At 47.1% G+C, this 11,887-nt stretch overlaps 1 protein-coding gene across 2 annotated transcripts in view; it reads left to right on the forward strand.

The window, feature by feature from the left end:
• Nucleotides 1-4,395, forward strand: part of RXRB (retinoid X receptor beta) — a 79,352-nt gene extending 74,957 nt beyond the window's left edge. For both annotated transcript variants that reach the window (XM_073598231.1, XM_073598233.1), the window contains one exon: nt 766-4,395. In XM_073598231.1, coding sequence (XP_073454332.1) covers nt 766-913 — 148 coding nt within the window. In that variant the 3' untranslated portion in view covers nt 914-4,395. The remainder of the gene's footprint in view (nt 1-765) is intronic.
• The last annotated feature ends 7,492 nt before the right edge of the window (nt 4,396-11,887 follow it).

The raw sequence follows: 11,887 nt of genomic DNA on the forward strand, positions 1-11,887 counted from the left end.
TCCTGCAGGTTAGCTGTACTGCGCCATAGACTTCTGTTATACCTTGTGGGTATGGTGAGCTTTCTGAAAGTGCACCAAAACCGCTGAATTCAGAAGGTGCACCAAAACCGCAGCATATAATAGAAGTCTTTGGCTCGGTACAGCTAACCTGCAGGAAAGCCGTAAGTACACTGTGCTGCACCTCTGGATCAGTGTCTTATAGGGGCTTGTTTACATTTGCAGTTTAGGGGGGCAGTGAAACCCCATAGTTGATTGTGGCCCACAACCGGATACCAGATCACTTCAAGTAATTCTAAAGCCTTAACATTTTTTACCTTCATGCATTCCTTGCATTAGGCATTGATTTTGTCCCTCCCCCAATACTTACCTGAGCCCTCATTCGATCCAGCTCTGTGCATGTCTGCATCTCCTCTCACTTCTGGGTCTCGCTGGCTTTGCTTGGGCACTGGGCTTTCAATCAAAGCCTGTAATGAGGTAGCGGGGGCAGCGCCAAGTCCCACTGTCTGTGTCAATGGAAGCAGCGCGGGGCTGAGGAGCAAGCACGCACTTCCCATTGGGCCATTAGGCGGCGAGGATTAGACAGCAGCGCTGGCGGGGGACCCGAGAAGAAGAGGTCTGTGGCCGCTCTGTGCAATGAAAGTAGCAGTAAGTATAGAGATGTTTGGTAAAAAGAACAGCCTTTAGAACCACTTTAGGTTGAGCACCTCTGCATTATATCTTGCCAAAATCGACCAATCAAATCTCCTTTGTTTTCTCCTTTTTAAGGTTTGCAAAGTTACTTCTCCGCCTTCCTGCCCTGCGATCCATCGGTCTGAAATGTCTGGAGCACCTCTTCTTCTTCAAGCTCATCGGAGACACTCCCATAGACACCTTCCTGATGGAGATGTTGGAAGCCCCCCACCAGCTGTCTTGAGGGGACTGTTCTAAACAAGCCTGGCATTGCTGCTCCATCCCCAAGAGTCAGCTGTAGTAAACACATACTCTAATAGACCTTTTTCCAATCGGTGGTGGTATAGGCACCACACAAGCTTATCCCGAGAGACTGCTTCAACTTGGCCATTCACTGCTCAACGTCTCCCCTCACCCATTGACAGTCCATGGTCCACTTCTCTAAAGACAGCTTCCACGTCGGGATTTAGATGGAACATGCCTAAAAGAGAAAAAAAAGAGTTCAAAATAGGCTTCTTCTTTAACATGGTAGATGTGCACCTCAAGAGTTTGTAATCTGCAGAAAGAGATATCGTAAACCAAGACTGCTGCAAAAAAAAAAAAAGAGGCATCCACTGGTGACGAGGAAGCACCTGAGCGCATGCCAGCGATGAATCTTTGATTGAGCACTCCTATGCAATATCTTTGATCCAAAAGTTGTAACTATGCTAAAAAACGGATGTCTCGAAAGTGTGCGTTTCCCCCCCGGTGCGTTGTCCAGCTTTCCCCACCCCCCCTTTACACGTGTGAGGCTGGTTTTAGCTGAGCAGGTGTTGCTCTTCTGAGAGGTGTGAACTCTATGACGGAGAGAGGTGGCCACTGGCAGACGTTATTCCTCACTAACTCGGAATGAAGAGCCTGCGGAACGGCACGCCAGGAATAGACTGTGCTGAAATTTTGTGGTGTATACGGGGAGTTGATGGGGTCGGTTTCTGGGTTTGGATAATAACGTAACAAATTCATTTTAATCGGTGGAGATTTCTGTTGGGGGGGTGGGGGGGATATAATGGGCCCTGTTAATCTTCTCTAGATCTGTCTTCACTGCTGGTTCCCCCCCCCCCCCTTTTATTTGAGGTGCCCTTTTTTGATTACTGCACTTGTTAGGGTGTAGGGGAAAGTACCAGGGGGTCCCCATTTGGTGAAGAGGAACTCGGAATTATTGTAACCTTGATTTGTTCTTGTAACTGTTTTTGGGGTATTCATGACTGCTTTGTATTTTTGGATGCCTTGAGGACCTCTACACCTGACATTTTCTTCTCTGGGGTGGAAACACATCGAATGTCCTACATGTTTTGTTTTGTTTTTTTTTTTTGTTCAGCCGTTCTCTTAAAATCGTTGTTGTTGGTTTTGGAAGGATGATTATATTGCACAGGATCTTGGGACTTTCTTAAATAAGAGTTTGGGGGGGAAATGAAGACCTGTTCCTGAATTATTTTGGGGTTTTGGAACTTGCAAAAGGTGGGTTTTTAAGGGACACCTGTTGTGGGGTCGTGAGCTGGGGGGGCTGACATTGTTAAAGGCCCCTTTCACATGGGGTGGACTAGGCGACGAGGCCGCCTGCTCAGTGCGGAATCTGTATGCTGATCCCCACTGAGCAGGTGGATGGCTTGTCCGTGTCCGCTTATGCTGAGCAGACACAGCCCGCTCTACTCCATGGTTGGTTGGATGTAAACGGAATGCCTGTCTCGGTTTACACCTGACGGCCACCTAATTTGCTGGATCAGGTTTGACAAACTGGCGGTCCTCCAGCTTTTGGATAACCAAGTCCCATCATGCCTCTGCATGTGGGAGTCATGCTTGTAACTGTCAGCCGTGCAATGCCTTATGGAACTTGTAGTTCCCCAACAGCTAGAGGGGCGCCAGTTTGACACCTGTGCGCTAGAGGGATGAGGAACAGATCCCCATCCGTCTGGTTTTAGCAGAACGTCCCAATCGGAAGATACATTGCCTTCTATCGAGTGGTGGCCTGCCCACATCCAAGCTGATGACTGGATGTCGGCGGGCCAGCACTCAATAGAAGGCAATAGATCTTCCGATTGGGTCCACCTAAAAAAACGGACAGGTGGCCCCGATAAGTCCGCTTGTGGGAAAGGGGCCTAAAGCTGAACTCCGGGCAAATTTTTGTGCAGGCACAGTGGGGCTGTACCTGCACTGTACATTTTAACTCATTTTTGTCTAGGGGAGAGAGGAGAGCAGAGAAATGCTTGCCTAATTCTCCGATCCTACCAGCACAAGACCAGTCCGGAACCCCCCTTGCGCTCCAGCGGTCTTGAATAGTCATGACACCATCATGCGCAGAGCAGGCTGAATAGACCAGGAACAGTCCACCGCTGGAAGTGGGGGAGCGCCATTTTCCAAAGGATCGGGTGACTGTAAGCTTTGTACTCACTTTGTACTAACCCATGCAGTGCAAGCACAGCCCCACTGCATGGTTGGGGGGGGGGTAATTTGCCCGGGGATGGGCTTTAAAGCTGAATTCCAGGCAAATACAGAAAAAAAAATGCATATAAAGGAACTGTTTAACCTGCCAAATGATATGTATTAGTCTATCCTGTCCTGAGATTCACACAGCTCTGCCATCTAGCAGATCCCTGTCTGGCAGAGCATGAAGCCTGTTTTTTTTTTTTTTTTTTTCCCCTCCTGCGGTTAGGTAGCACCTGCAGGTCTCATAATTCCCCCCCCCCCCAGACTGTGACTGGAGAGAAAAGGGACTGAAATTGGCAGACTGCCCGCTGCTCTTTCCTATCGGCATGCTCCTTATTGGCACATGAGCATTGCAGCAAAACTGATTTGGCTCCTTATGCTGCTTTTCCTTTTTCCAGTCCGACCTCTGTTGTGCAGAGCCTCCAAGAGGCTTCTACAAGGAAAATGAAGGTACTTGCACTACTTGTACTAAAAAGAAAACAAACAGAGCTGCATTGTGTCTCTTTTTATATTTGCCTGTATTTCAGCTTTAACATCTCCAAAGAAAGTTAGTTGCCTGGCTGTCTTTGACTTCAGTACGTTCATGGACTTGGAACAAGCATGCATGCTGGAAGTTCAGAACTCCTTGTCTGTATACTTGTCCAAGTTTTAGAGCTAATGGATCAGCATGACAGCCAGGTAACAAGCATTTTCAACACTGGCAGCTTGCATTTTCTGCCAGTACAGACAGGTTTCCTTAAAGTCCCACCTCCTGATAACTTAGTTTGTTGTTCTTTTAATTAATTTTTTTTTATGCCCCACAAAATCTTTTTTTTTTTGGGGGGGGGGGTTGGGGGAGGGAGTCTCTGTATAGAAAGTTCTTGGGGGTGCTTGACTTTAATGTTTTGCTATTCTTCCAGATTTTTTCTGCTGCTAGTCCCTGCTCCTCCTTGTTTATTCCCTGTCTTTTTTTTGACTATCCTGCTCGTTTATTTTTCCTTCTGTATTTTTCCCTGTTGTCTCTTTTAAGCCTCGCTTTCTATGAATGGCGTTTCCAGGTTTTAAAGCTGTTCTGTCTCCTGGTACAATCCCTGGTACCTGCAAAGGGGAGAAGGTTTGCACACAGTTCTGACCCACACCTAGCTAAATACACTCTCTAGGAGGCAGATCCTCGTAGGAGGGTCCTGAACAGACTCCTCCCACCTTTTAGCCCCACACTTTACTCTGCGCTCGTTCATTATTCCTGTTGCTTGGAATGAATATTAAAGAGAATTTAGCTCTAAATTCTGCTTTGTTTTTTTTGTTTGTTTTTATATATACAGTGCATTCAGAAAGTATTTACAGCACCTCACTTTATCAACATTTTGTTATGTTACAGCCTTATTCCAAAATGGATTACATTCATTATTTTCCTCAAAATTCTACAAACAATACCCCATAGTGACAACGTGAAAGAAGTTTGTTTGAAATCTTTGCAAATTTATTCAAAATAAAAAACAAAGAAATCTCATGTACATAAGTATTCACAGTCGTTGATTACCATGACACTCAAAATTGAGCTCAGGTGCATCCTCTTTTCACTGATCATCCTTGATGTTTCTACAACTTGATTGGAGTCCACCTGTGGTAATTACAGTTGATTGGACACGATTTGAAAAGACGCACACCTGTGTATATCCACCTCAATACCGGGCACTTTCGCCCCCTTCCTTCCCAGGCCAATTTTCAGCTTTCAGCGCTCTCGCACTTTCAGTGACAATTGCGCGGTCATGCTACTCTGTACCCAAATGAAATGTTTATCATTTTGTTTGCACAAGTAGAGCTTTCTTTTGGTGGTATTTATTCATGACTCTGTTTTTTACTTTTTGCGATATAAGCGAAAAAAGAGTGGAAATTTGGAACAAAAACAATATTTTCTTCTATTTTAAAAGAAATCCAATAAAATCGAATTTTGTCATGAATTTAGGCCAAAATGTATTCTGCTACATGTCTTTGGTAAAAAAAATCCCGTTAAGTGTATAATAATTGGTCCATGTTTTCACGGACAGATGTGCGCAGGTGATCACGGACATGTGTGCAGATAATCATTGAGACATGTGTTTTTACTGGGACATATGTGGGGGACAGGTGTTTTTACTATGGGGACATGTGTTTTACCCTGTGTGTTACTATGCTGGTGATCAGTGTGTAAAAAGCTGTAAAAAACAGCTCATACACACTGATCACCAGCCGGCTGCAGCGATCCGCTCTCCTCTCCTCACCGACAACTAATGTGTGAGGAGAGGAGAGCCGATCGCCTAGCAACCGGCTCTCTGTTTACATCACATGATGGCTGTGATTGGACATGGCCGTCATGTGATCAGGAGGGCCAATCACAGAGCCCTCCTGCCGATCTGAGATGCGCCGTGCCGCTGCGCAGGCCCACGCCTGATCCTCTCCTTCTGAGGGATGTTCCTGAACGTCCACTCAGAAGGAGAGAGCGCCCACCCGGCCGTACATATGCAGTGGCCGGGTGGGAAGTGGATATAAGGTCCCACAGTTAACAGTGCATGTCATAGCACAAACCAAACCAAGAAGTCCAAGGAATTGTCTGTAGACCTCATAGACAGGATTGTATGGAGGCACAGATCTGGGAAGGGTACAGAAAAATTTCTGCAGCTTTGAAGGTCCCAATGAGCACACTGGCCTCCATCATCTGTAAATGGAAGAAGTTTGGAACCACAAGGACTCTTCTTAGAGCGGGCGCCTGGCCAAACTGAGGGATTGGGGCAGAAGGGCCTTAGTCAGGGAGGTGACCATGACAGAGCTCTAGTATTTCTCTGGATGGAGGAGAACCTTCCAGAAGAACAACCATCTCTGCAATAGTCCACCAATCAGGCCTGTATGGTAGAGTGGCTAGACTGAAGCCCCTCCTCAGTAAAAGGCACATGACAGCCCGCCTAGAGTTTGCCAAAAGGCACCTGAAGGACTCTGACCACGAGAAACAAAATTCTGTGGTCTGATAAAACAAAGATTGAACTCTTTTTGGCCTGAATGGCAATCGTCATGTCTGGAGGAAACCAGGCACCGCTCATCACCTGGCCAATACCATTCCTACAGTTAGGGTTGTCCCGATACCGATACTAGTATCGGTATCGGCACCGATACCGAGCATTTGCCCAAGTACTTGTACTCGGGCAAATGCTCCCGATGCTTCCCCCGATACCTGGAAGTCAGCTGTGATCAGCGCATGGGGGAGTTACAAGATTCTCCCCCAGCGGCTTTCAGCTGCTTTAGTGACATACAGCGGTGATCGGTCACCGCTGACTGTCACTGCATCCTCCTCCATGCCCCCTCCGTTCCTCTGTCCTCTTCTGTCCCCCTCCGCTGTCCCCTCTGTTCCTCTTTCATTCTCTGTCCCCCTCCGCTGTCCCCTCCGTTCCTCTTTCATTCTCTGTGCCTCTCCTGTCCCCTCCGTTCCTCTCTCCTTTTCTGTCCCCCTCCGCTGTCCCCTCCGTTCTGCTGTGCCTCTCGGCTGTCCCCTCCGTTCTGCTGTGCCTCTCGGCTGTCCCCTCCGTTCTGCTGTGCCTCTCGGCTGTCCCCTCCGTTCTGCTGTGCCTCTCGGCTGTCCCCCTCCGTTGTCCCCTCTCCTTCTCTGTCCCCCTCCGTTGTCCCCTCTCCTTCTCTGTCCCCCTCCGTTGTCCCCTCTCCTTCTCTGTCCCCCTCCGTTGTCCCCTCTCCTTCTCTGTCCCCCTCCGTTGTCCCCTCTCCTTCTCTGTCCCCCTCCGTTGTCCCCTCTCCTTCTCTGTCCCCCTCCGTTGTCCCCTCTCCTTCTCTGTCCCCCTCCGTTGTCCCCTCTCCTTCTCTGTCCCCCTCCGTTGTCCCCTCTCCTTCTCTGTCCCCCTCCGTTGTCCCCTCTCCTTCTCTGTCCCCCTCCGTTGTCCCCTCTCCTTCTCTGTCCCCCTCCGTTGTCCCCTCTCCTTCTCTGTCCCCCTCCGTTGTCCCCTCTCCTTCTCTGTCCCCCTCCGTTGTCCCCTCTCCTTCTCTGTCCCCCTCCGTTGTCCCCTCTCCTTCTCTGTCCCCCTCAGTTCCACCGTCCTCCTCCTCCTTCCTTTGTGTATGGATAGAGTCAGCTGACTCTGTCCATTCACATAACTGAAACATTGTAATCTCCTGTGATTACAATGTGTCAGTTTATGAATGGAGAGGAGCCGCTGTCTTCTCTCCATTCATTCTCAGTGCAGCTGAGGCTGCAGAGAAAGGGACTGGGGAATCTCTATCCTCTGTCTCTTTCTCTGTCTCAAGGGGGAGATATCAGAGGTCAGTTAAGACCCCTGATATCTCACCAAAGCCCCCCAACAGGGCTGATTAAAAAAAAAAAAAAACACATATTACAATAAAGAATAAAAAAAAAATGATTGATAAAAATTGTAAATAAAAAAAAAAACACACACACACATACAACGTTCACCCCCTTCCCCCCCCCCAAAAAAAAGCACTGTTAAAAAAAAAAAAACACTGTCACGTGACATTAAAAAAAAAAAGTATCGGTAATCTGTATCGGCGAGTACTTGAAAAAAAGTATCGGTACTTGTACTCGGTCCTAAAAAAGTGGTATCGGGACAACCCTACCTACAATGAAGCATGGTGGTGGCAGCATCATGGGATGTTTTTCAGTAGCAGGAACTGGGAGACTAGTCGAGATCGAGGTAAAGATGAATGCAACAATGTGTAGAGACATCCTCGATGAAAACCTGCTCCATAGTGCTCTGGACCTTAGACTAGGGCGAAGGTTCATCTTCCAACAGGACAACGACCCTAAGCACACAGCCAAGATAACAAAGAAGTGGCTACAGCACAACTCTGTGAATGTCCTTGAGTGGCTCAGCCAGAGCCCAGACTTGAACCTGATTGAACATCTCTGGAGAGATCTGAAAATGGCTGTGCACCAATGCTCCCTATCCAACCTGATGGAGCTTGAACATTGCTGCAAAGAAGAATGGGAGAAACTGCCCAAAAATAGATGTGCCAAAAGAGTTGAGGCTGTAATTGGTGCCAAAGGCGCTTAAACAAAGTATTGAGCAAAGGCTATGAAAACTTATGTACTTGGGTTTTTTTTTTGTTTTTTACTTTTTAATACATTTGCAAAGATTTCAAACACACTTTTTTTGTTGCTGTAGGTGGCAGTGACACCGTTATTTTATAGCAGGCTGAGATGATGACAGCACGTATGATATACTTGTTGAAATTGCTAATTTCCTGGCTCTTCCATCTTTTGGCTTGACTATTTAGTATGATGGCGACCCCCCCCCCCCTTTAACTGCTACACCTCTTGCTTTTGATATAGGTGCTCGCCATTGGATGATGTTATCCAGCTGAAGTTAGGCTAATGCAGCACAGAGGGTGGCCCAGGAAGCATGTTCCATATCGCTCTTTGCTTAAAGCAGACCTCCAAATTCCTTCAGAAAAATTAAGTCAGTAGCTACAAATGCCGTAGCGGCTGACGTTTAATTTGACACTTACCTATCCAGGGATCTTGTGATGTCCTCACCCGAGCTGTTTCTTCAATCGGCTTCGGATGCAGGTGCCGGCATCTGTAGTAAGGGAAACTGGAAATTAAGCCTTGCAGCTTCACAGCCTGTTTCCTACTGCTCATGTGTGAGTTGTGCTACACCTTGTGATTGGTCCTGTAGTCTTCTGGGTCCTATGATGTGTGCCACAAGACTGCAGGGAAAGGAAGAGGGGGCGGAACTCCTGGCTTAGCTTGCTGCAGCAATCTCACCTGGAAGCGGGAGTGGGTACCTGTCAAAACCAGGTGCCCCCCCAAAAAAAAAGTGGCAATGGAGGGGGGGGTGTAAACAAGTAGAACTTACCCTTTTGGGTGGAGCTCTGTTTTACACAAGGGATGGGGGGGAGGGCAGCTGGGGGGTCTCCCATACAAGGGTTGGGCTGTTCTGAACTAGACCAGTCACTCAGCGCTAATTTAAATATCAGCAAAGACTCGTCTCCTTCATGAAAAGCAGCAGTAGCGCTTAAAGGCAAACCGTTAAAGCTAAATACCAGCACTCTCCCCCATTGTCTCTCCTATATTGAAACGGGTTACTGTCCATTTCCTGCAAACTTGCATCTCTACAATAAGACCCTTGGAAGCTGCAAAAGCTTCCTGGAGCCCACCTTCTTTTTTCTGTCTTTATGACTTCAACATATGTGTGCTGTTGCCTGCCACCCACAATTATTAGCTTTCTCTGCTTTCAGTCACTTTGTTACCCAGCTTTATATGGAAGAATACATTCCTAACATCCCTTCAAACATGCAAGCTCCCTTAGTCCTGCAGCCTTTAGCAGTGCAATCTGCTGATGAGTTGCTTGATTCCAAATCAAGCAACTCATTAGCAGATTTCATTACTAAAGTCTGCAGTGCCCAGCAGCAAGGAGGATGCTAGAAATGTGGTCTTTCATATAAAGCTTGGACTGTTGACGGCATTTACAGGAGCCTGTGCAGCCCTCCCGCCAAATTTAGAGAAGAGACCAATAGACCCTGAAGTAGATGTTTTGAAAACAGTAAAAAAAATGTAAGGATTTGAGTGATTTTGACAAGGAACAAATGTACTGTATAAAAGACCAGGTTAGAGCAACTCTCAAACTGCAGCACTTGTGAGATGTTCCTGGTCTGCAGTGGTCAGGACTGTCCAAAAGTGGGCCAGAGAAGGACAACTGGTGATAGGGTCATGGGTGGCCATGGCCCATTGATGCATATGGGGAGGGAAGGCTGACCTGTGTAGTCCGGTCCAATAGGAGAACTACTGTAGCTAACATTGCTGAAAAAGTTCATGCTGGTTTTGATAGAAAGGTGTCAGAACACACAGTGCATTGCAGTTTATCTATGGGGCTGTGTAGCTGCAGCCCGGTCAGGGTATCAATGCTGTCCTGTGTCCACAGCCAGAAACTTATACAATGGGCATGTGAGCATCAGAACTGGACCACAGGACAATAGAAGAAGATGGCCTGGTCTGATGAATCACTTTTCTTTTACATCAGGTGGATGGCTGGGTGTGCGCACGTGCGTCACTTACCTGGGGAAGTGATTGATACCAGGATGCGGTATGGGAAGAAGGCAAGCCGGTGGAGGTAGTGCGATGCTTTGCCTAGTGCAGTCCTTGCCTCCATGGGTCAGGGCTGTTTTGGTAGCGATAGGGGGACCTACTCAATATTAGGGTAGTTGTCATAAGGTTGATTGCTGTATATCCAAATGTACATGCTATTCAGGATTTCACTGGGGTGACCTTGAGTGACAGCTCATGGTCGGTTACTGATCATTGGCCGGAGGTAGGGTGGGCTCCTGGGGACTTCAGCACTGTGTAGCCAATCACAGTGCCAGGTTAGCTGGAGACCTGCCTACTGGCCTCAGGGTTCACGGCCCATTTAAAGTGCAAGCTGCTACTGGTGCAAAGAGGCTGAGGAATACCTCTAAAGCCTCGTACACACGATCAGATTTTTAGCCAACAAAGCATCAGACTTTTGTCTGAAGGGCGTGTCAGGAACTTGTCTTGCATACGAACGGTACACAATCGTCAGCCAAAAAACACGAACGTAGTGACGTACTACGAGGAATTTCAGCTCTTGAGCGCCACCCTTTGGGCACCTTCTGCTAATGTTGTGTTTGGTGAGCATTGATTCCGAGCATGCGTGTCTGTTCGTTGGACTTTTCGCAATACGAAAATCTGACAACAGACCGGTGTCCGCCGAAAATTTACTAGCCTGCTAACCAACATTTGTTGGCGGAAAGTTGGACAACAATTGTCTGAGGGCATGTACTAACGGTTGGATTTTAGGCAGTCTGTCATCACACAATTCCCTGCAGAAAATCTGATCGTGTGTACAAGGCTTAAGGCTAAGTTCACACAAACGCTGGGGTATGTTGCATTCGGAAGCCCATTACAAATGAGTGAGCTGGCAACGCACTGCAACATCACAGAATCTCGACCTGCACCCTTTCTGGCAGCAAAACAAAAAAAATGTTGCCACGCTAAACATAGATCGTGATTAAACAAGTGTCCATGAAATATGAACAACTGATGCTGTTCTGAAAAATGCAGGTGAATGCCTTGATGAACATCCAGTAACAGTGAGTATAATTGATGTGCGTTTTGATCACGCAAGTGCACCTCCACTGATATTGATGTAAAATGCCTCCTTATCAGAGGTCTAGACTCAGAAATTATACAATTCTAGACAGGCGTGATATAGAAGATCTAATCAGCTTTCTCTATTATATTGCAGGCGGTGGTACTGTCATGGCTGATGGGAAAGTTTACTCCATAGTAGGGCCCATGAAGGAAAGATAAGCAGTTTAAACTGTAGCTGTTTTGACAGTTTAGTAAAATAAATCAGTGCTAAACACTTACAGAAATCCAGTATACAGCGAGCATTAAAAGATCCAAGACATCCTAGAAGTCGATCGACCAGTATACAGGGTTGGCGTGCGTGGTACCTTACAGACATGGACTCCACCCAACACGTTTCGTTAGAATGAATGTCATATGGGGCACCTTTTCTGGCAGAGCAACACATGTCTGTTGGAAAAGTGGGTTGGGGCGTCAAAATGAATGGTACCACATTGCACCAACACAAGTAATGTATGTTGGCACAATTCAGTAATGTGAACCAGGCCTAAGTTTATGGTAAGACATAAACATACATGTCCTAAGGAAAGTGATTGTTCAGGTAATGCACACCAAATTGAACAAAGTGGGATTCACTGGTCACTGCTGTAGAGCAGTGTCAGACTTCAGGCAGAG

The sequence above is a fragment of the Aquarana catesbeiana genome, linkage group LG09 (genome assembly GCF_042186555.1).
Source record: "Aquarana catesbeiana isolate 2022-GZ linkage group LG09, ASM4218655v1, whole genome shotgun sequence".
NCBI classification, from domain to species: Eukaryota; Metazoa; Chordata; class Amphibia; order Anura; family Ranidae; genus Aquarana; species Aquarana catesbeiana.